Below are 26000 nucleotides of genomic sequence, written 5' to 3'. Positions count from 1 at the left end.
ATGTCATCAGAACAGGTTCGAAGATCAGTTAAACCACACAAACATGTATCTAACTCTCGCCGCCGCGCGCCGCCACGGGCGCGATCCCAACGCAAGTGGGGAAGAGAAACAGAAACGAAAAAAATAAACAACAGAAAAAGAAATTATGAACAGTACTCACAACAATATGCTAGGCAACACTACAACGAGAAGTCTGATGTTACAAAAGTCCGGAGGAATTCAGCAAGCAGTTTTAACAACACAGACATTCCATAGCATGATTAGCAACAACAAGTTTAAATACCTAAAAGCAGATTAGAAAAGGGGGTTTCAAAACATTAGAAGAGATCTAGCTGCTTGATATAAGGCCATTTGACTTGACGTTACATTTAAGGTGTCCGCTGCAGTGTCTCTGGAGCACTGGCTAGCACAGTACCGATGACAATCCACTACTAGGAAGATATTAGCGCAGATAGTGTTTACGGGGGCTCTAAAACAGAAACGCTATGGTCCCTCCTCAATCACGCTGTTTTCCTTGCAATATAATTATTTATATATGCACAGCCCTTATTCAAGGGGAAAGAAACCTGCAATGCCTAAAAAGCATTTGGGGAGAATATCTTCTTCAATCTTAAATACGTGAGAGAGAAAAAAAAAAAAAAAAAAAAAAAAAAAGAACTTGAATAACATTAAGGCTATATACACAAAATGACAAACTGCACTGCCAAAAACCCCTAATAACAAAGTCCCGGGATCCCCTCTCGTTACCGGGGAGCTTAAGTAGGTGTCCTGGCTGCATCAGTCCAGCTGCGTGTACGCCGAGGGGCGATAGGCTGGGCGGAGGCGTCTACAGGCCCTTAGACGGGCCTGGGTTCTTGCCCAGCTGCGAGGAGGGGAGGCCCTGGAGCGCCCCGAGCTGCTGGTACAACCCCAGCAGATCCATCTGATTCATGGGGGCCGTAAGACCGTTCTGCATGGCCAGCTGGTTGAGCAGCAGACCCTGTCTCGCCATGGCCAGCTGCTGCTCCTGCACCTTACGGTTGGCGATCACCTTCTGCACGTACATCATCAGCTGGAGAACAGACGGAGAGTGCAGGTTAATTTTTTCTCATGTGGCCTCAGAAAGCGATGCTATAGCAGGGTCTCTGCTAACCCTCTAAACAGAGCTGTGACTACTTTATGAAATCACAAGCCTAAAAATCACATTTGGATGAAGTCTGAGCACATTCTGAGCACTTTTGAGATATTGAGCTTCAAAATTTTTGCATTCCATAGACTTCTGTAGATAGAGCCATTTTCATTTTCTAAAAAAAGGCCCAAAATGTACACAGCTTACAAAAGAAACATCACATAATGTAAATAAGTTGTCACCGAATAAGAATATGTGAATAACTTAATTTTGACAAAAATGTCAGATAGAACCTTATAATCCTAAGGTGACAAAATATTGTTAATAAATTATTAATTACATTTAGATTAAGTTTAGATTTTTATAATGCTTTATCTTCCTATCGATCCACCAGTTCACATTTACAGCTCTGCGTGTTTGCAGGGTAAAAAACATGGGTCGATTTTTTGCATGGGTCTGAACAAAAACAACAGACTTATTGAAAATTAACATTCATTCTCTGCCAGCAGGTGGCGCTTTTGGAACGGCTGAAATATAACCGGTAACACAGAACACAAAGTAGCACAGCACCTGACGTGCAGCGCTCATCTTTAACAGTTTAACTGTCACATTAAGTCATATCGCAGTTCTGGTCCATCCATCCCCAAATTCAAGACCACTTGAAACCATAATTAAGACAATTTAAGACTTTTTATGACCTTAAATTTAATACAACTAAATTTAATACTTTAAGGACCCGCGTAAACCCTGCTAGAACATATTTCAGTTGGGGCTGTCAGTCGATGAAAATTTTTAATCTAATCAATTACATGATGATTAATTAATCTAATTAAATGGCAATATAAATTTGATAAGTTTGACTGTTAAAATACCCACAAAACATTATTTAAAGCTATTTTTGTGTTCAATGAGAAACTATCAAGTAGACATTACAAATTGTAGCTTTAGAAAGAATTTTTTTTTTTTGATTAGCATAAAATTTATTATGCATAAACATTTAGGCTGCAACGGCCTAACGTAAACTATGGAACATAGAAGAAGATAATTTGAAAAACATCTTCATTTTTTGTTCATACAATGAAAGCCATTGATAACCAAAACAGCTTTGTTACCAGCAGTCTTCAAAATACCTTCTCTTATGTTCCACAAAAGACAGGTTTTTTTTGTGAACTATCCCTTTAATGTTTTTATTTTTATTATTTATTTATTTATGAAATTATACTCCAAATAAGAAACTAAATCTGCCAGCAGTAAATGTCTTTACGAGTCATTCATTTATTCATTTGATTCATTTAAATGGCTGATTCATTCAGGAATGAAGTAAATGGCTCATTCAAAACGCGGATTCATTCAGAAACTAAACGGAGACGTGCAACAATTCTGTTATGGCTTCAAAGGTAATATGTTCTCTGCAAAATTGAGCAAAAACACATAATATCGTGTTTAAAATCTAACACAATATCAACTTCTTATTTACTGAACTGCTGTATAAAAATCACATTTAAGCTTGTGATAGATCAGGACAAAATTAGCACTCGTGTCATATCGCTCTTGCTGCCCGTGTGATCTTGTATGATATGTGATATATAGAAGACACATAGATATATGAGACACAACACACAACTGCATTTATGGAGATGTTGCCCTGCATCATATTTGTCAACAGTCAACTATATGAAATACAAGATGACGTACAGGTCTGGGGGCGGGGCCGGTGCATTAACTGTGTTACAATATTTTAATTGCGTTATTTTTTCGTAACTAATTAATTAACACGGTGTAACTGACAGTCCTTATTTCAATATAAGCACCATGAAGCAAACATGCCATAATTCATCAGCACTAATGCATGGTTTTCACTGACAGCAAACTGCTCTGAAACCGCAAATCTGTAGAACATAAAAACAGTGCCGCATTTTTACACTGAAGCATGCAACACTCACATTTATTTATTTATCATAGCGTTTTCAAGTTTGATTGTCACATTAGGCCTTTTTACAATTCCTGTTTTTTCATTCCTAAATTTAAGACCTTCTAAAATGATCATTAAGACTTGTGTTATACAATGTAAGATATTTAACTTTTATGGCCTAAAATATGATCAAACTGAATTTTAGGACTTTTTAAGGACCTGCAGGGCTCCTGAATTAATTCCCACATCACATTTAACTATTTTTGCAGATTGGATAAAATAAGTTGGCTAAGGGGTGCGGGAGGGTCCCAGATGTAAAAACCCTTTCATTCTATTTAGTTTAAAATGTTAAAGTCACTTAAACAAACGTGGAAAATAAGATGTCAGAAAAATAGTGAGAGATGAGCAAACGTACAGTTTGTTGCTTGCTGAGGACATCACGGTAAACAGCCTCCCTGTGTTTGATTTCCAGTTCGTAGCCGGCCTGCCTCCCAAGAGCCATGGACTGAACCTGATTCTCGGGTAAACTGGGATTCTCCTTCCACTGCCAAAAACAACACACCTGTTACATCCTGTAGACCTCAACAAACAAACACTTACACACTCATCACACTCACGCAAACACATCCAGCAGTTGTTCAGAGCACAGTCCAACATCTCAAGCTCAATACTGATGACACAGCAAGCTATAGGCAAAAAACGACAGCCTCAACGTAGACTTTGACACGAGGGTATTGTAAGTTGTAAGGTTTTCAAGTCAATATAACCCAAGTGTTAAACACCTTCTCACTACTATTGGTACATGGCAAATATATAACAGCAAAAATGTGAATACACTGGAGCACTGCTTTATAGCAGAAACCAAAATTCTAATTCTAATAACAAAAGCTACACTAACATGTTTTTCCATGTTTAATAATGTAAAGCTGCTTGCTTTGAAGCAACCTATTCTATGAAGTGATTTATGGGCCATTCTACAGAAATTGGTGCAAACTGGTGCTGTCCCACAACCAACAAAACACATTTAAAAAGCATTTAAGTATTCATGTCACTACTAAAACAGTGTATGTTTTAGTCTATTGGCCAAGATTGATTATAACTAAACTCATAAATTTATCATCAGGAAATATTTCTGCGTCCCCCTCTCTCAAGGTATGAGTAGATAGGTCAAAAGCCTGAAAAATCTGTGTGTAACTAAGGAACATCAACACTAATTCCTGCAATTTCTGCACAGCTTTTTTGGAGTTATTCCATAACATTTAGTTTTTATATGTGTACCACTTTTTATAACTGTGCTAGCTAACCATGTGCTCTAGTAAGTGTTTTAGTATGCGAGTTACAATTCTGTAATGTGATGTGGTTGCTACCAAAGCATTACTGTCACTACCGAAAATGTGCAGTCACTACCAGAACATGGGATGTTTTGTCGTAAATAAAGTATACTGAATTATCCCTAATTCAATCCTTAACTTTGTAAAAGGCAAAAAGTTGATCATACTGATTTCAAAGAAAAATTGGATTCAAAATACAAAAAAAGCCTCATAAATTACACTTGAAATATTGTTAAATAATGAATTATGGATGTATATATACACACACATATATATACACACATACACATACATACATACATACATACATACATATAATATATATATATATATATATATATTTTAATCTAGATGAAAGCAAAGTCTTAATAGGTCAGTATAACCCCTCTAATTAAATTCTTATTTCTGTTTTGGTAGTGAAAAATTTGGGGAGAGGACAAATATTACAAAACTTTCTGAAAATACAATATGAGAATTAACTGCACAATTACTAGAAATGTGTACCCTGGATATTAAACAATTTGCATACATACATTTTTTTTTTTTGAAAAAAAAAAAAAAAAAAAAAAAAAAAATTTTTTTTTCCAAGACGTTTCTAACTTTGACTTTGACCAATTCTGTAGAATGGCCCATATAAATAAACATGACATGGTCTGACTAGAGTGGAAAACTGCAAAGCTGGTGTAAACATATCCAAATCGCTATCATTAGAGGCTTTCTTATCCGTTGTTTTCTCACCGCTGTGAGTTTGTTGTGCATTTATTTTGTTTTTGAGAGGAAAGCACGCAACAAATATATTTACCTAAATGTAGGTGTGTCAGGATGTTGACTGACAGTAAATTGCTGATCAAGCATTTTAAACATCTTTTTTCACAAGTGTGCCGTGAGGGCCTTTTGACGTAAGGAATCGCCCTCTCTCCAGTCACTCACCACCTGCGCGACGATGTCCTCCAGTGGTTCCCTGGGCACTGATTTCAGAGCATTAGTGGCTTCCATCACTTTCTGTCTGCCCTGGTTAATCAAATCCTTGAACACAGAGGGAGAGAACAAAGTGTGAGAATAAACACAGAAAGAACTGGATGAAACAAACCTCTGAATTTGAGACGGCCAGCATTGGTAAATAGCAGCCGGCAGAGCACAAGCCAAACGCCGCCGGTGCCCGAGAACGCATGTCACAATTAGCTGCCGGCCGAAGGAATGTGAAAAGAGCATGTGGAGCTCATTACCTACCTCTAACTGCTGGTTGCTCATGGAGGCCAAAGCAGCCACGTTGAAGGGGAAGTAGGAGTTTGGTCCTGCTCCCACGCCCATTTGAGAATAGGACGGCTGGTTGAAGCGCATGGACAGACCCTGACACAACAGAAGAGAGCGGGTCCGTCAGTCGAAATGAAAGGGAGAAACTTCATTTTACGAGATGAGGTCACACAGAAAGATCCCAATTATAAATAATCTTCAAATCAGGTTGGGCCTGACAGATGAGTCAGCCTTCCATCACACTAGCACTTGCTGCGGGCTAATCAAAGCATTGCTTTTCGGACTTTATTTTCCACTCGATTTGCGACTTTGACAGGATTTGTCTGCGATCTGGCAAAGGCGCGCGGCGAGCTGTAATTCCCAGCCAACGGATCGCTGGAGGATCCAAAAAATCCTGACGTGCACCCATGTGAACCTCTGTTAGGGTCCTGCCCAAGCTGTGTTTGTCTTACGGCTCTAAACATAACGTTCCCCCGTTGAAGGTCAGCAGGATGGCTGTGTTTGTGTGTAAATGAGCTACCGAGGCAGATGCGGCCGATCCCACCCTCTAATTGGGTCTTTGGTGCATGCAGCTCGTAAACACACTCCACAGCTGAGTGTCCGGTGTTCAGACCTGGCACGAGCAGGTGTGCGGCAGAGACGCCGGCGCGGATCGCAGCTGCGCCGCAGACCGCAGCCGTGGGACAATCTAAACGGACGCTCTTTTAATCTGGCTTCAAAATGTGACGCTCAGCGTATGGCTGTTTTTGCAAGCAGAACTCGATAGGGCTCTCTAATCACTGCGAGTGACTGCTTAAAATCCACTTTAATGGCTTTGACATAGGTAATGATTTTAAGCAACCAAATTAGACAAAGCTCTTCAGTCTTAACGTACACAAATGACTGTAGCGGGATGATCAAAAGCAGGTGAATTCTTTTCGTTGCATATAATAGCTACGGCCAAGTGATTCACTGATGAAATTACTTTGATTTAAGCATAATATTTAAAACGTCTTGCCAAAAAATAACATGAAATTTAGGAGACAGATTACACGTAGTGCAGAAACTGTATGTCAATATGGTATGAATTACACACACACATAAATCAGAAGTCACGTCTCAAAGCTCAGTATAACAGCAGGTAGAACTCCTGCCTACAAATACAGCTCCTGTATTGGGCACTAAAGTTTTAGTGATATTTTCCATGTTCCATGTGGTGTTCACTTTGGTAATTTTTGTGATTACATTACTTCTCACTTTTGTCAGCAGAAGTTAAAAAAAAAAAAAAAGTTTTTTCAGTTTGAAGTAGTTCAACCCCAAAAAAAAGATTTATCTTTGAAGTAGCAGAATTAGGGCCCTATGAAATCCGTTTTATTTTTTCCCAAATTCCGTTTTTTTCCCATTTTAATTGTTCTGGGCTCTTTTTTTTTTTTTTTTAATAAAATTGTATTAATTAAAAAGCAAGTGTAGTTAATTAAAATTATGACACCTATATAATTTAACATCAATTTATTAAAAGTTTAACAAAAATTACATGTTTAGGGCCCTATGAAATGTGTTTATTTATTTATTTATTTATTTATTTTTTACCAAAATAAAGCATGTTTAAGCATGTCTAATTATTTGAATGCATAAAAACAACTTAATTTATTAAAGTTTTATTTTTACAATATTTAAATGTTTCTGGTTATCAAATAAAGGCATAAAATATTTTAATTAATCTTTTAATCCTTTAATGAAAATCTTTGGCAAACAAAAACAAAACTTCTATTCAAATTAAAACATGAAAGAAATATTGTGTGATTATTCCTTAATAAAATAAAGTTTTAATTTTAGTAGTAGTAGTAGTAGTAGTAGTAGGAGTACATACATTCTACTAACCAATAGTAATATATGTCTTCAAGTTAAACCAAACTTTTATTTTGACGGGCTGCCGTGAACAGTGTTGGGGGTAACGCATTACAAGTAGCACAAGTTACGTAATAAGATTACTTTTTCAAGTAACTAGTAAAGTAACACATTACTTTTTAATTTACAAAAAAGCCAGTTACTTTTTGTTTCCTTTATGTAATTAATCCCATTTTATTAACCAATGTCTTTGCTTCTGAACTTTGCTGATCAAATTCAACCATACTAATAAGCAAAACTTACTTTAGATTAACTAACATTTGTGCTTCATTTTTCTCATTGCTGAAGAGTGTTGAACTTCCTTCTCATACAGTCCTACTGTACAGACGTGAATTTACCTTTCCTTCAGCCTTAGGCTTATTTATTTCAACTTTTTGGTGTGAAAGTGCTTTTTTAAAAATGTAACTTTTTATATTAAAAACAAACAAGCAAGCCCTGTCCAGATTTAAAAAGTAACATAAAAGTAACGCATTACTCTCCATAAAAAGTAATGTAATTAGTTATTTTTTAGGGAGTAACACAATACTGTAATGCATTACTTTTAAAGTAAGTTTCCCCAACACTGGCCGTGAATACCTTTACATTTCTGTGTGTATATGATATGACGATAGTTTCTCTCAAAGGAAATGGTAAAATGCTCATGAAGAAACTTCACAGCAGTTCTGGAAATGTTGTTCATATATTTAGGTTCTCAGGTTCACACACAGAGACACGCAGAATATAGATGATTCATATTTAAATAGTCTTTCTGCTTATTATTTAATACAGTGAATTCTGTTTTTTTGACTGGATTCCACAATTTCGTCTGCTTTTTACGTATCGTGGAAATCATAGGGCCCTATGGAATTGTTTCACATGGAATCAGTGCAAATATTGTTGTGATTAAAAAAAGGAATAATTAGTGAATCTGAATGGAGAGAAGGCATTAATAACATAATTTACTGCAGAGTCAGAGTCCCACATGGCAACAAGTCACTTTTCTCCCAAAAATACTCCACTAATGAGCCGCTGACCTGAGGTTGAAGACTCTCTAATCTGAAAACAATGACTCAGATTGTTTGAAGACTACAAAGGATTTCAGGATTGGATATAAAAGGACACAGTCCTCTGCCATCATCTGTACCCACAGACACGCACGTTTCACTGCATTTATGTAAGGGGATGATTGGACCCTCTGAACAACTAGACTCTTCAGAAGAGGTGCGCTTCAGTGCGTCCATTACCACCTAAAGAACCCTTTTCAAGCAACAAAGCTCCCACTGGTTTTACGTAGGTCTAAATAAAGCACTATGTTTTACAAGGAGCTATTCTTTGAAGCTTTCGAGGAATTTATGTAAGCACATATGCATACAGTTAGACCTCTCCCATGGTGTTTCTTAAAGCATTTGTGAATTTCTTATGATATAATCACTACACAGTATTATTTGTCAGGTGTGGTCCATCACTAAAGAAATAAAGAAATTCTAAAAAAGCTATCAACAAAGGCCAGATATAAACAGACTGTTTCTTAATGAAAGACTAAAAACACACCTGAAATACTGAATGCAGGTGTTAGATAATATTTTGTATCAATACATGTATACAATAGTAAAGGGCTTGTGTGGCCACACACCTTCTTTTCAGCCTCGTATTCAGCCCAGGCTGCCTTGCGATCTTCCTCACTCAGTGCCTCTTCCTCCTTGTGGTCCAGCAAAGAGTCATGCTCGTGATAGCCGACGATATGATCTTTGTAACTGTGAAGGAGTTCTGCCAGGAAAGGATCCTTGGAGGAGAAAGGGTCAAAGAAAGATGGGTTAACATCCCACATGAATACACACACATATGTAATCCTCTAATAATCAGCATTACCAACATAATTCATAAAAAATAAAAATGCTGCTCTGGCTTAGTTAAACTATTCAAAAATGCTGATTACAAAGGAGTCATAAACGTTTTGCAATTTACTTTTTAGTTTACTCACACTTTAGTTTGGGGACCAAATCTTGCTACGTACTTTTAACCAGGGCTGGGTGATATGGCAAAACATTTTAAAAAATCTCAAGTTTTTTTCAGAACGTTTGACCAATTCTCGATTTTTATTTTTTTTACGATTTTTAACTAGTCAACTTGAAAATGTAACTACAACATGATTCAAGTAACTTATTCTTTATTGAACCTCAAGTTGTCAACACGAAGTAAATGTTAAACAAATCACTTGATAAATATCTTTGCAGAAAAGATGCATGAACTACAACTACATCTTGTACAAACTTGTCTTTATCTCAAAAGTCAAGATAATTCAAATTCAAAATTACAACAAATACAAAGTTACAACACCAGTAGACTATTATTAACTATAAATGTTCTGTAAAAACAATGAACAGCAGGTTTCAGCCTGTCATCATGATGCAAACATGAAATATCAGACATACAATAGTAGTTCTTTACAGGTTTTTATTCGATTGTGCTGCTTTTCCATTGTTTTTTCTATGTAAACATGGATGCACACTCGAGTCTCTTGCAGCGTCTCCTGCATGTAGCGGTATTCTAAAAATGCGACGCTCAAGTTAAAGGTAGTTCACTCCCATCATCTTGCATGTTTTTCATATTTCACTGCCCGTGTTGCATCTTTGTCAAAACAAAAGCGTATTCTGTGTGAATGGCACCTAGCGATATGTGCACGTCACAGTTTATCTGGTTAATCATGCGCACTGACATGTGGTTGGATCGTTCTTTTCTCTTTACTGTTTTCATTGGCTTATTGTCAAACTGTCTAATTCTGACATTTGGTGATATTTCTATTCAAAATTGAAGTTTCTCAATTTCTAAAAAATTTAAATTCAAATTAATCGATAAAATCAGAAAAATCACTCAGCCCTACTATTAACTATGACTTTTACCTCAATAAACTCCTCATTTGCTGCTTATTAATAGTAAGGTACACTGGCGAAATTAGGGTGGGCAAAAGGGCCAGTTGCCCTGCCATGGTTAGTCATGGAATCCTTGATGTCAGCCCCGCTGCCAAGCCCAGGCCCGGTTGTAGGGGGGTATTAGACGGTGCTAAATACCCTCAACTGAAAGCAAACTATCCAACATGTTTTTGCAGCGTTAAGCAATGTAGCCAATCACATGCATATTTGTTGATTTCTTGAACGCAATGGCCAATCAGAAAGCGCTGGTTTAGTAGTGCAGTTTTGCGTGCTTGTGAATCATTTCATTACTAAGTGCAGACGTGATGCAAGTATGAGATTCATTGTGTAGTTTAGAGAGCTTCACTGATTAAAAGAACTTTGTGAAATCGCAATGAACTAAGATGAGTGACGCTTTGTAGTGACACTGGAAACAGTGAACACAGTGATAACCAAAGCAATGGACCAGACAATTTAATTCTGAAACCAATCCTGGCCAAACTTTCACAAACAGCACGTGTCCTGAGCAAGATCTAGCTCACGGACCAAAAGCGTGTGTAAACTTGAGATCGAGACACCAACCAGCAGCCGAATTTCATTTCCAGTAACGGACGGTAGAAAGTTCAGGAATGAATGGTATGCCATTTATGACAGAATAGTCCCACAACTGATCATTTATTTTTTCCCCTCACGTGTCTCACCTTTAGTAACAACGAATAAAAACGGATACATTTCAAGTGAAACAGGAAAAAGACATGGAAAACATCAATGAAAATCAGAAAAGCAGCGTGCACATTTCTGGTTAAAAATGAGAGGGGATCAACTGACACTTAAAACGGGAAGCACTGCCAGATTCAAACCAGTAGCAAGAATCAAAAGCTTGTCCACAGTTTAGTAAACGTTGGCAACCTCTTTCTTGACTGCGCTGTATTGACTGCATTGCAATACGTTAAGGCAGAGATCCCCAACCACCGGGTCGCGACCCACTACCGGGCCGAAGAATTTCTACTGGGTCGTGAGATCGTTCTGGTGATAATTTGTATAGATATGATGCTCTCTGTTATTTATTGTGGGTAATTAATCGTTTTAATTATTCTGTACTTTCGTTGTATGCGATTGATATGGAGTAGCAATGTGACCATGTTAAATTAGTAATTAAAAGATTGCTCTGATCTGTCATATATAGCCTATTAGGGCTCAAACGGATCACAGTTGATCCATGATACGTACGGACCAGATCCAGACCCCACCGTTCGGCATGTGATTCGCAGATTAATATGCCAATTTACACATTCAAGCTATTTAAAACCACAAGAAGAAGAAACGAAACAGAACTTAATTTGTTACTTACGCGCTGTTCTTGCACACACCCGAAGTGCGCACAAGCATTGAGACGTGTTTCAGACAGTGCGGCATACCGAGTTGATCCCTCTTTTTCGTCTTTAAGATACACAGCTATGCTTGGGGATTACGTCGCAATATTGGAAATATTTCAGTTTTAAACCACAAAGGCGAGCCAATGGATATCAAACAAGCAACTTGCAAACTTTGCGCAACAGTTATTTAAGTGAAAGTAAGAAAACTGACAAAGATTTCTAATGTTCTAATGTTGCATTAACGGTGCATATTCTCTCAGAGATGACAAGAGATGAATGTAATTCAGCATATGCTGATAATGGTGTATGACTCAGAGCCCCCCAATTCCCCCCGGTCCACGAGAATATTTTCAAACCGTAACCGGTCTGTGGAGTAAAAAAGGTTGGAGACCCCTGCGGTAAGGGCATTGTTGTAATGCTTAACTCTGAAAAAGATTTTCCTTTTGCTTCTCTCCCACCCCCCCCTTTTTTTTTTCTTGCCCCCCCGACTCAAGAGTCAAATGTCGCCCATGGCAAGGTAGATGTTAAGATTAGGTATGGGGTCACATTAAGGGATCTTACATATGGTCATGCAGAACAATTTCTTCTATCACTTAGCCTGATTAAACCTGCCCCTGCAAACTTCATCTGCCTTTTTATAATCCATTCTAATGTACATCACAAAAAAAAAAAGAGGTAGGGAAACATCTTATTTCATTATGACTTTAAAACACAATATATTTTTTCCATCTTCTCTTTGAATAGATGGCCTAAGATTCTGATCTTTTACGAGTCACTGATGAGCTCACATGGACAGTCACGTGTGGATGTACTCACGCACTTGATGTCAAAAAGTTAAACAGGTTCGATTTTTTTTTGCAGTTTAGTTTCAACAAATGGTGTTTTTGGACTAGGGTCTAGTTCTGGAGTTCCAAAAGTTAAAGTATGTTTTCATAGTACAAGCTCTTTTATCTCACAATGAATAAATAAATAAATAGCCAATTAGCAGTTAGTTTATGCTGTAAAGCTTAAAATAAAAAAGAAACAGCCTCCAACCAAGTGTTCATAAGAGGACACATTTAAAATAACTTCAGAGGCTTTCATGCAACTCCAGTATCCATGACTACACTGTTATTGAAAACAACACCTGAGCGGTGCGCAATTCACATCCAGGCCTCATGCAAACACGGTTTAAAATTACTCTACGGCTATTGTTTGCTTTTCTTTGTCTTGCCCGCACTTTACATTAAAATGCCTTCAAGATCTAGAAACATCTGCTGGATCCCAAGCACGTGAACATAAACGCGTGATGGCTACGTCATCACCCGATTTAGCAGCGACAACAAACAAAATAAAACCAAAACAAATTAATCACGATCGCCGTAACGTTCAAAAAGACGTTTCTAAATTTAGGACTGCTTCCTAAATTGCTACAGAAAAGGTTTGGATAAACAGAATCTGAGGAACAACGTGAGCAAACCTCAATCGTCCTGCAGAGAGTCTATCCTGATTAACCAGATCAAGGTTTATTTCAAGAAATAAAGATAACAGCAGTAAGACAGGTACCAAAAACAAAGCCATGCCTTCTGCATTACACCAGAGCGTAATGGAGAGCGCAGCTACAGATCCGTCCACATCAAGGCTTCTCAGTAAGTGGCTTCGATAGCTGGAAAATAAAAACATGTGGCGAAAGCAAGCACAATCACGCCAGGCCTGGCCTATACCCTCCACAAACCCGACTGGATGAGTGATGGTAATTTCTGGCTAAGTGGCTAAATTAAACATGGCTGGATGCTGCCATGTGAGGAACCCCTTCTACATCACGACCGTGAAAAAGACTCCGCGGAAAAGATGATCTTTCGGCGAAAGCGCGCAGAAGACGAGGGGGAACCGAAGCGCGGGCCGCGTCTCCGGAGCAAAAGACAGTTCGGTGATGAAGCTGTTGTTTGAGCACATTTCAAACACTCGCCATCACGAGAGGGCCGACCTGAGCTTATCTGAACGTTGTCCAATTTAGAGCCGGGTAAATGGGTCACAGAGCCGCTGGGTCAAATGACAGTGAAGCCGTCCGGGGGAGCAGGGAATGCCGGGATTCCTGATTAATCTCCAGGCTGGGTGGTCTCGTCTGTCTCCGTAACCTGCCCTACATGTGCATCTCGACCGAAGGCACTAATGACGGTAACAAGAACTGCTGCATTGTCATCCTGTGAGCTAACCCCACGCATAATGACGGCTTAGGAAAAGGATATCGTTTTACTCCATGCATGGATGTGGAATAGGCTGGGTGGGGGAACGGGGGAATCAGCAGCCTGCAGATTTTTTCTTCTTTTCCCAGGGAAATGGGGAGTGAGGATCCCACAGGAAGTCAAACGGGGGAGGAAGCATTTTGCTTTTGATCAAAGCATGGAGGTGCATGAGCCAGACTGCTGCAAGGATAAATACTGCCCCAGGTGAGGAACAGTCTATCTGCCCATGTCTGAACACCACACTCTTTCACAAATATCCCAACCACAGAAATCAATTCCTTGTGAGTCTTTGCAGTTTCCCCATGTATGTTTCTGAAAACAGACTGTAGACCTTCATAAACATCTCTGTTAAGCTTGAGTAAAATTACATCCATTTTCCTTCAGTTTTGAACTTTTATGTGCATTCCTCCACTAGCTGGAAAATGTGTTTATGATGGGAATGATACACTGTGCCCTTCCCAGGTATGATGTGTCAAGTTTCCAGTGACAAAAAAAACAAAACAATTTAAGTATTTACACTAGCAAATGTTAGGTGGTGCACCAATCACTGAAATCAGACATTCCCAGTAACATTCCCTAAGACATGCACATCAGTAACACTGTCAATGGGTTGTTTCTTGCCAGTTTTGTAAAGAAAAGCAAAAACAATTGGAAAGTAATTGTTTCAGAAAGTGCCGCTTACATAAGGTGGCCATACTGTACGTGCCATTTTTACGGGACACGTCATGGCCACAAATTCTGTATTTGGATTTGAAATGTGTCCTGTAAAAGTGGCAAGTAGGGTCACACGTACAGCAATACTGAGAATGCAACATGCACCATTGAAATGGTGCACAATAGACCAATTATATGTTTGTAAACATTCAGGATGCGCACACATCATGGTTGCAGAAAACCCGGGAGAGATAGCCCTTATGGCTAGAAAATGACACGGACATGGTACAAAATAGTGAGATTAAAACAGATTATAGGTTATATTGATTAAAGATCCAAAACAGGGATGACTTTTTTTGTGGGAGGAGCCTATCTTCTGTCTGAAAATGACGGTTTTCATCCATAGTACATCCGTTTAAACGTCTGCGGTTAGCTTCACATGGCGTCTTTGACAACAGTATTCTTTAAAAATGATTTGCATTCCAATTTTGAAATCAAAAGGCACAAAAATACTTTTCTTATTTCATGGATTTTACCTAATTATCTCCACTTGTTACCAGTGTTTTTCTGCAACCACTATGCGCGTGCAGCTGCAAGTGACATCTACTCCAAATTGGTCTATTAGGCACACGCTGACCATCCCTACTTGTAATCTGTTATGCCATAACTTTTCAGACATCTTTTGCCTTCAAGTTTTGCCTGAACAGTGGCTCTCATAACACATTATTTACTGCTTGATCTCTCTCTGCATGATATTGCCTTGCATAGCTATCAATTAAAAGCTGACAGCAATAAGAATTCGTCTTGCAAGTTCCTGCAAACAGCGACACACATCATTGCTGGTGAAACAGAACATTCAAATAAACTTTAAGAGCTCTGCTCAACTACATACATTTACGACTTGGCAAACAAAGCCAATTTACTTAAGACACGGTCCCAGACGAACGCTGCTGGTGTGAAAAACGCAATCAGGTTCAAAGGTACAAGGACTTTTTTTTTCCTTGCCATTTGGCTTCCTACTGAATCATTTTAAGCACATTTACAGCTATTTCAGCCCAGCTGCTTCCTAAGGTTTTTGATCACGCCACCTCATATTAAATGCGATCCATATTCACAAACTATTTTATTTCACTCATTACCACAACCATAAACATCTGCCGTACATTCTTTAGAACACAGGATGCGGAGAGTGGGAGAATGGAAGCGTGACTACAGCCATAAAAAGAAGCTTAAGATACAGAAGCTTCAGAAAAGTGTGGAAGAATGTTTGTTTTTCAAAAGACAAAGTTTAAATGCCTTGTTCTGATAAAGAAGTGCAACTTCACCTTCAAATTTCATCCCCTGCTTTAAAACGAAGAGTCTAATGCTTGCCTCAGATTTCACAAGACACTACGTTTGACATGCAGGTGCACAAACCAAAGAAACCAAGGGGTCCGGGGCAAGAGACTCGAGGAATGTGAAGGATTGAGATATTTGTAATACCTAACCTTAGCCAGGCAAAACGTACTCTACAGCTGCACGCAAATTATACGCATAACCTCAGTGCCCTGATATAAACAGTCTGCGTCTGCAGAGCTCTTGATGTTTGGCACGGGGCCGGATGTCAGGTGTCCATCAGGCCTGCCTCAACTATCATTCGAACTTTTCTACCGTTTACTAAATGGAGGCCGTTAGGTGAGAACTTCTACGACGCACTGCAGTTCACACCTTCAGCTCTTTCATCCAAGTGGGGGCAAATATCTAAAAATGGAGGGTTGAAGGCAACCACTCATTTAAGGAACATCTGGGGGACTTATTAAGACCAGTTCCTGTGCCTAATTACCCCAACTAAAGTCTGCTCAACAAGAGCCAGTCGGCGGGGGAGCCTGAGCGAAAGCAAATTACCACTTTCCCACCGACGGACCACTGTCAGGAAGTGTACACACCGACCCGACCGTGTCACTCAAGTCTGCCCACGGGTCTCAGCTCTATAATGGGCCTCCGAAGAGCCCGAGGCAGGGCCAGACCCCAAGCTGGGTGGCTCTCGTGTCTGGGCCGCAGCGTTCTTCTTTGTCATTAGAGTGGAAGTCCGCTAGCTTCCTTTGTCTCCAATTAGTTTCTCTGAAAAGCACAAGAACATCCTAAAAGGGTTTTGGAATAATGACTGTTCATCAGGTCGGGGGAGGTTTACAGTGTTCCTTTGAAAACTTCAGAGACGAAGCAGTGAATCAGCCTAACAGATGGCCTTCATGATGGCATGATGTTTGGGTGAGCTGCAGCGGCACACAGGTTCAGAAGCAGGATGTGTGCTTTAGACAGAGAGGGGGTGGGGGAGTCTTCCCAGAAACACTAGGGAAAGTAACAGGGGGGAAAAAAGGGACTGGTGGGAATAGTTGCTATCGCCAGATCAGAGTATGTTTATAGTGTATTATTACAAAGGGAATCGCTTATATCTTGGAGGCTTTTAAGGAGACGTTAACTTAACTATCAGGTTTCATTTGAATTTTAATATATATAATATTTATATACACAAACAAGACTGCATTAACAGGGCACGCTTTGCACAAATGGGGTACAAAAATAGGACTTAACATCCTGTAAATGTCTTATCCACAGCAGGCAAATAAACATGTGTGGTGTTTTGTTTTACATTATTTAATGAGGTTTGTAATTTGTTTGACCCTTTTACCAAAATTTAGAATGAGCCTGAATACTAGGGTTGGGTACCCTTCACACATGGATACAGGTATCGGTATCTTTACTTTCTGTGTAATAACAAAATCATTTATTCCAGTGAAAAAATAAGTCTGAACAACAGGGCCCTACTTTTTTTTTTTCCTTCCAGAAATCTTGTGTGTTTTAATTTTTCTGCCATTAAACATTTATTTATTTTTTAACAAATGAAAATAAAATCATTTTATTTTTTGGCAAACAAACAGAGGATTACTGTTAAAATTCATACATGGAAGAAAAAGTGTGTGAATATTGCTTTAAAAAGTTTTAATACTAATTGTATTGTTTATAATATTTTTTCTACAATTAAGTGGTTAATCTGGTTGTATTATTTATATATATATATATAATTAAATTGTTTTATTTAAATTTGACCGAAAATGCAAAATATATAGATACGAAAGCTATCTCTGTTACATGTTCAGCGTACTTTTATTTTGATAGGTTGTCATGAAGTTTCTGTGTGTTTACAGTATGACATGATGCAAGTTTTTTCCCCAAATGAAATGGTAAAATTCTCTAAGTGACTTTTTTTTCTTCCTCGTAAAGTGACTCTCACAGCAGCTCTGGAGATTAAGTACATGTGTTCATGTCGTCATATAGTGAGGTTGAATGGTTGAGTTTTACAAATGTGTTAACATTGTGATAAATGTCTATTTCTAGAAGTCACAATTCTATTCATTCCCATTTAACTGGGGGTAGGGGGTAATTAAATATGTTTTTCTACAAAAAAAAGTGTGGGGTTAGGGGGAATACGTAAATTTAAGGCATTGTAAAATTATTATTTTAATTATGTTAGCTAACAGTTCAGCACATCCAAGTTCTCTCTCCAATGAACATGAGATTTGCCCTTGCTAAAACAAACAAACAACAACAAAAAAAAAACAAGTGCAAGTGTCATTTTCTTTTGGCTTATTAAAAAAAAAAAAAAAGATCAAGATGCAGACACATTACACAAGGTAAGGAAAAGAGCGATGGGCCGAGGTCTGCCAGGTTCAGAAATATTTCCTGTGTTCCATAAACTTGGCGAGGGTATTGTGAGAAATAGAGATATGACTACAGGCTTTGAGGGATGACTGACTCATCTTCAGACGATTACAGGCAGCAGATTCCATCCATAACAGCTGACTTGATACATTCTGGTGCACACATGGCCAAATGTGGTCATCTGCCGCCTGCAAAGGTTGGGCTTCATCTCCGATTAAAAGCTTGATAAAGAACAACAAGCTTCTCAAACACCAGCTCGAAAGCGAGCAGCTCGTGATACAACATTGAGGACTTCAGCAGAGAGGTGTGGGGGGCTCTATCTTCCCCAATATAAACCTTCTGTGGTACACAAGACAAATATCTGCGCAGCTGTGTGATTTGGACATGTGTACTGGATGCCTTTGCCTCCAATTAAAGGATCCCAGCATCATCGGTTATGCAGAATAAAACTCTTCAGTAAACAAGGGTCACGGAGGTAGCAGTCTGCAGCTGTGTGCTGTTGTGAAAGACTGGATGCACAATCGAAGGCCAATGTGGTCTTGTAAAATCTTCAGGGGTTCTCTCTCCTGTGACCACGCACCTGTGCTTAGATAGGCTCAGAGATTAAGAGGACAGAACTATTAAGACGAGAGCTGAGCACTGTTTCCCCAACTGAATGCTTTGGAAACCAGGCGCACAAGTAAATAACAGTGTCTCAAACCTTGTGAACATCAAAAGGTAACATGTACACAAAACAGGCCAGGAGCATTTAACTTTAGCAGTGCACACGATTCTGCAGTCTGGGGCAGATTTTGGGAATTGTAGAGAGATTTCTTTAATCACGGGCAATCTTGGGTCACTTAGGGTCACTTTAGCTCATGATGGCTGATCAATCACCTTTTCAATGATTTTCTATACACACTCTGTATAAGTGTACGTGTAAGTGTAAGTATATGTGCTGCCATCATCAGCGAATGAAATGTCAGTTTTGCATTTTGCTGTGAAACTGGCAGTGTATAGCCTAGATTTATGCTTTTAGTATACTTATAGATATATAAGCATACATGTGCAGGCCGATACTATATAGCAAAACCACAACTGTATCAATACAAAATTGAACTATATTCTTGCCCAGCCCTAATCTGCTTAATGTGACTAGGGCATAAGGATATTAAAATCTTGTTTATATTAATATCATGATTTTCTGTCTGTGTTCATTTTTATTTAGTCTTAGTCACAGTCTTTTGACTGAAATAGCATTTGTGACCCTGGATCACAAAACCAGTCATAAGTAACACGGGTATATTTATACTCAACTAAACACTGTATGGGTCAAAATGATCGATTTTTCTTCTATGCCAAAATTCATTAGGATATTAAGTAAAGATCATTTTCCATGAAGATATTTTGTAAAATTACTACCATAAATATATCAAAACTTACTTTTTGATTAGTAATATGCACTGCTAAGAACTACTTTGGACAACTGTAATGGTGATTTGCTCAATATTTAGATTTTCACCCTCAGATTCCAGATTTTCAAATAGTTGTATCTTGGCCAAATACTGTCCTGCCCTAACAAAATATACATAAATGGAAAGCGTATTTATTCAGCTTTCAGATGATAAATCTTCATTAAAAAAAAAAAATTTACCCTTTTGACGGGTTTTTTGGTCCAGGGTCACATTTAGTTTGAGACTTTTTTTTTAGTTTAGTTTTAGTCGGCTAAATCTACAGTAGGTTTAGTTAACTAAAAATCGAATGGATTTAGTTAATGATTAGTTTTAATTCAGTCAAGAGCAGTGAGTGGTTTTCTGTTTTTCTTTTCTTGCTTGATTAACATTAATGACAGACAATAGCAACTAAATTAGGCTGCTGCCCCTTTAAATTGAGTTCTCTATTGCGTTGTCATGCTTTTCAAATTCATTCATGTCTGCACTTCTCTTACTTCCAGATATTGACATTTTTTAATGTTTTATGAGACGTGCAGAAAGTGTATGCTAGCTTATGTCCTGCTGTATAGATCAACGGGCTATTATAGTCCAGATGTGTGCATCTAACTCCCTAACCACACAGGATGTTAGTTCTAGTTAATTAGTTTTGACTGGATATCTTCCGAAATTGACATTTTTGTCTCGTTTTTATTCGGTGACGAAAATGGCAATAGTTTTTCATCATAGTTTTTGTCATTCAAAACTAGTTTTATTTCGTTGTCTCGTTTTCATTGGTGAAAAAAAATGTCATTGACGAAAACTGATGAAAATTATTTGTCCATGAAATAGACACTGTAAAGATGCTTTGAAACCATGTGCATTTTGAACAGTGCGAAACAAATACATTTGATTTCGCTTGACAAATTGAGACAAAACACCGAAATGTTTTCTGATGACTGACAAAAGAGACAAACACAGGTGGTATGAAGTGTTTTTCACCTTGGGCAGCATGGGTGTGGCCCGCTTGCTCTTCTTCTCAGAAGGATCGTCCAGCTGGTCGGGCTCAAACGTGTAGAGCTCCGTCAGTTCGTTCATGGTAAAGTGACGTTCAATCTGCTGTTGGTCTACAACTCTGAAGGACAGCGACTGTTTGGTGACCTGCCGGTCATAGATCTTTTCCTCCATGGTTCCCTATAGAAAAAAAAAAAAAAAAAAAAAAAAAAAATAAAAACACACTAAAAACATAAATCTGATCCACAGCCTAGTAAGTGGCCCAATTAAGCAGCCATAGTCTGTAAAGCATATGCTCTGCAGATAAAGCAATCCCAGAATGATGTGCACGGTTTTGGATGAAAATATTAAATAAATTATTACATTTAATTTGCTTGATATGAACAAAAAGAGCAAATATTAGGTGAATTAGCTTGGCAACATGTGCTATTATCCAACTCTGTAAGCGTTAGTTGAGTCTCTCGCACATGTCAGCTTGCTTGTGAATAAAGGTGTATTTCTACACAGAATGAATACAACAAATAAATGAATCCAAATATCAGAACTAAATTTCTCACCTGAGCCAAAAACCTGTAGACAAACACTGTCTTCACTTGGCCGAAGCGATAGACTCTGAAAATACTCTGAATGTCGTAGGATGGGTTCCATGAGGCATCGAAAATGATGACCCTGTTTGCAGCTACCAAGTTGATCCCAAGAGAACCAGCTCTGGTTGAGATGAGGAACAGTCGACCCCTGTGGAGAACAACAACACAAGTGCTTGACAATCTTGGAAAAATGGTTTCTCGGTTTGTTGCTCCAAAAGGAAAAGTGTCTTTACCGAACATTACTGGTGTCATTGAACTCCTCTGCCCATTTCTTCCTGGTCGTGGCGTTCGTTGAACCATCTAGACGATAGTAGTCAATGTTTCTGAACCACTTGCCCTCACCTTGAGGAAAGAGCATCAGCAGAGCCAGTCACTGATCAGTTTCTAGCAAACATTTTATGCAGCTGTCAGCCCTGGTGTATAAGGGGAGCTCAGGGGAAAGTATGTACCCGACATAGGTGGCAAAGCCCAAAGAACTTGTGTTCAGCAATTAATATTGTGGCCTCCCACACTCATGTTCATAACTAACATTTCAATATGTTTCCAATTATTCCTCTGTGATCTTTTCATTACAAATTGCTAAGCCTTAAGCAAACATTTTTTTGCAAAATAAAAAAGGCCTAATCATTTTCAAAATGAAAGTAAAAACAGCTGCAAGGGTTTAATTAGGACCGTGACCTTATTCCACAGGCTTTATGTTTACATGCGCATATTTGTGTGTTTCTGCGGGCACTTAACCCAGATCTGTGTCAGATGTCTGTGCAAATTCAAGATGAGTTTCCGCATGTAACCACAGTTTGCACTTACCGGACCAGTGCACACTTATTTACTGAGATCAATGTTAAATTTACAGCAAATATAATTTAAATAAAAACGGCTGGGCTGGCCATAAACATACAACAAAACAAACATAATACAAACATGGGCCACCGTGCAAACCATATGTGGAGATGTGGAGCAAACTGTTACATTTCAATAGTTTTCAAACTTTTTTTTTCTTTTGAAGTATGGACTGATTCATTGTGTACAACAAGACAAGGAACATGTACTAACATGATTTTATGCTAATGTAAAAACAATTTAAATTGATGCACTGCACAAAACAATGAATATAATATGCTCTTATTACTTGTAAGAGAATATACTTAAAGTGGCAGAAATGTCTAGCACAGAAAACCAAACAAATTACAAAACACCATGATTAAGCCTGAGGGGAAAAAAAAAAAAAAAAAAGTCAAAAAGTGCCTCACCTTTGTACGGCGAAAGCTTCCCTTCCTCTTTGGCTCTGCCTGCCAACTCCAGGAAATCTTCAATGAGGTCCAATGAAATGAGAGACTGGCTGAACACCAACCTGAGCACACAGGACACGTGACCGTCAAACATATGACCGCACGACATGGAAGACAATGATCTCTGAGCCGAGAGACAACTGTTTGCTACTCAGACAAAACTTAACTCACACTTTATCTTCCACTTCCTCAGCCATGCGGAGGATCTCAAAAAGAAGCACCATTTTCCCAGAATGCTCCAGCACTTCAGAATCTGGCTCGGTCACAAACTCTTTATACCAGTCAGGCGACGGGCTGCCAGGACCTGAATTTGACGGCCGAACTGAGGAAAACATCAAAGATACACACTGTTGTGGCCATATTTGCAGAAGACAAGCATTGTAGGAAACTCAGCAGGACCAATTCCCCCCATTAACTAGTTGCTCATTAGCATGCATATTACTAGCATATTGTCTGTTTATTAGTACTTGCAACAAACAGGGCCTAAAATTAACACTCGCCAAGCGTCAAATGCGAGTAAAAATCAGAGTTGCCAAGTATATGTAAGAGCGTCAGTCGGCAGATGGCGGGTAAAACTTTTACGAAATGTAACAATGCAATGTAGTGAAAACAACAGTCAGGTTTAAAAGAGATTCGCTGTTTCTAAGCAAATAAAATAATCTTTTCCGAACACAAGATCATCGTGATTAGATGTTCTGTCATAAGCGACAAGAGTGAATCAAATAATGGAATACAAATGGCTGATAATGTCAGAGTAGTGTGATGACCAGCCTGTCCCTAGACACAGTTCTAATAACCTTTACCTGAGAAGATATTGCTGCTTTATTTCAGAAGAATAACTTTTTCCTTATTTATTCTTTATAACCCAAGAATGTGGCAACACATACTTGGGGTTACGCCGCCTAGACGGTGCAGTGAAGTATAGATTCGCCTCACGTGCACTGGGTTTTAAAGAGCCCGCGCAGCTTTTAAAGTAAATTTGATATTTCAGAGCCTAAATATAAGAAACAATAGCTTTTAATTATATTGTAATGTTGAATGGCTACAATTAATAGGTAAAATAAAGGGAAATACATTTAATAGAGACACCAGTAGCAGGACAAATTAAAAACATTCATTGTAAATATGTTTAGTGCTTGTAGTAGTAAAAATGTGGCGAAAAGTTTTAGGCCCTTACAACACACATATTAATGTCTTATTCTTCTTTGAAGACCATATTCTAGATCCCTTAATCCTACCCCATACCTAAACTTAACTACATTACTAACTATTACGAAGCAGCAAATTAAGAGTTTACTTAGGGGGAAGTAAACTTCTTAACAGTGGATACACATTCCCTAATCCATAGTGTTACCAATGTTTCACTGCATCTAGTGTCAGGCCCGAAAATCTACCAACATCATTTTAAAGAGCAGGTCATATGGGTTCTTGAAAAATAACTTTTTTGCAGTTTGTAACGTAGCTACCTACCAAAAGAAGGAGCCAATTCAGAATCACCTTAATGAGTTGTTACATTTTCAAATCTTCTGCCTGTTACCGATCTACTAGGCGCAACAAGCGTCTCTGAACCACAACTTGTAAGTACAAATAATACGTTATGTGTACATTTTCAACTGAGTGCTCAAAATATCTATATTTTGTGCTAAAATGTGAGTTCAGCTTTAGGTTTACAGGTAAACTACAATATTACTCTTACCGAAACTGTTCTGATAATTTGCTGTGAACCCACAATTTCCTAAAAATGTGTTGATTAATGTCGACTGTCGTTGTTCAAATTTGTTTAATATAAAGAACACAGTGTAGAGCACAGACCTTATCATCATTGTGAAATTGCTGTTTATTTTGCTGCACCGGCAGTTATAGGGTTAATGCGGGGAGTAAAAGACCCGGTAAAGAGAGACGAGTGAATTAGTTAGGCTGGTACACCTGTGATACAGCTGTTCTACATTCTAATTAAAAGTTAAGACACAGAGCTTCTTTTATCTGTAGTTCTTCAGACATTACAGTAGACATATTATGGTTTACATACTGTGTTGTTTCATCAGTTAGTCTCGTCAGCACTTGGCTAACGTATCTACTGTTACTGTTTTGTGAAGTGTTTACATTTTAGCAGCTTAACTTTAGCTGTGGACATGATTCGTTTGCATTGTATAAGGAAAGACCAACAGGCTTGGCCAGCTGACCAATCAGAGCAGAGTAGGCTTATGAAAGGAAGTGATTTGCTCAGAACTGCATCAGAACGAATCATTTCGAAATCATTGACAAATGAGTGTATTATTAAACATATATTCTGAGAAAATGACCACGTTTTCTGATCTTAGATGCATTTAAACCTGATGTAGGGGACTCCAACACAATATTAGGACACTTTAAAATACCATACACCCTGCTCTTTAATAAGTAACTTATTTATATAATATTTAAAGTGTTATTTTAAAATATCAATATCAGTCAATGAAAAAGCAATTTAAAAGGACAGTCCACACAACAAAGTCATTACTCACCCTCAAATCGTTGTAAACCTGTTTGAGTTTCTTTTTTCTGTGGAACATGAAAGAAGATTTTTTAAAGAATATTGGTAACCGAACAGTTGATTCCCATTGACTTCTACAGTATGGAAAAATATTATGAAGGTCAATGGCTGCCATCAGCAGTTTGTTTTTTTCAACATTCTTTAAAAGAACTTCTTTTGTGTTCAGCAGAAGAAAGAAACTCAGGAAGGTTTAGAATTCGTATTTTTTTTTAAATTACAAGGAGTTGCATTTTTGAATCTCACTGTGCAACTGTGCAATGGTAATAAAGCATTCAATTCAATAACTTGCGGGTGGGTAAAAGATGACAGAATTTTCATTTTTAGGTGGACTATCCCCGTAACCACTATTAGTAACAACAGCACTGCTTAAAGGAGAAGTCCACTTCCAGAACAAAAATGGACCGATAATATACTCACCCCCTCGTCATCCAAAATGTTCATGTCTTTCTTTCTTCAGTCATAAAGAATATATATTTTTTAAAGGAAAACATTTCAGCATTTTTCTCCATATAATGGACTGATATGGTGCCCCGATTTTGAACTTCCAAAATGTTCCAAAATGTAAAAAGTTTAAATGCGGCTTCCAACGACCACAAATGCAGTTGTAAATGATCCCAGCCAAGAAAGAAGGGTCTTATCTAGCAAAACGATCGGTTATTTTCATAAAAATAATACAATTTAAATACTTTTTAATCTCAAACACTCGTCTTGTCTTGCTCTCATTGAACTCTGTGTATTCTGGCTCAAGACAGTTAGGGTATGCCGAAAAAAAAACGATTGTATTTTCTTCCTCAATAATTTCAAAATCATCCTACATTGCTGCAGAAGTACCGA

At 38.2% G+C, this 26000-nt stretch overlaps 1 protein-coding gene across 3 annotated transcripts in view; it reads right to left on the bottom strand.

Annotated features, from left to right (window-relative positions):
• Positions 1 to 627: 627 nt before the first annotated feature.
• Positions 628 to 26000, bottom strand: part of atrx (ATRX chromatin remodeler) — a 63366-nt gene continuing 37993 nt past the window's right edge. For all 3 annotated transcript variants that reach the window (XM_051128155.1, XM_051128153.1, XM_051128154.1), the window contains 10 exons: positions 22805 to 22955; positions 22595 to 22695; positions 21578 to 21686; positions 21315 to 21492; positions 20746 to 20937; positions 9105 to 9254; positions 5582 to 5701; positions 5282 to 5377; positions 3436 to 3564; positions 628 to 1051 (listed from right to left, as the gene is read on the bottom strand). In XM_051128155.1, the coding sequence (XP_050984112.1) occupies positions 827 to 1051; positions 3436 to 3564; positions 5282 to 5377; positions 5582 to 5701; positions 9105 to 9254; positions 20746 to 20937; positions 21315 to 21492; positions 21578 to 21686; positions 22595 to 22695; positions 22805 to 22955 (1451 nt within the window). In that variant the 3' untranslated portion in view covers positions 628 to 826. The remainder of the gene's footprint in view (positions 1052 to 3435; positions 3565 to 5281; positions 5378 to 5581; positions 5702 to 9104; positions 9255 to 20745; positions 20938 to 21314; positions 21493 to 21577; positions 21687 to 22594; positions 22696 to 22804; positions 22956 to 26000) is intronic.

The sequence above is a fragment of the Labeo rohita genome, chromosome 14 (genome assembly GCF_022985175.1).
Source record: "Labeo rohita strain BAU-BD-2019 chromosome 14, IGBB_LRoh.1.0, whole genome shotgun sequence".
Lineage (NCBI taxonomy): Eukaryota > Metazoa > Chordata > Actinopteri > Cypriniformes > Cyprinidae > Labeo > Labeo rohita.
This window is presented reverse-complemented; position numbering and strand designations above follow the sequence as displayed.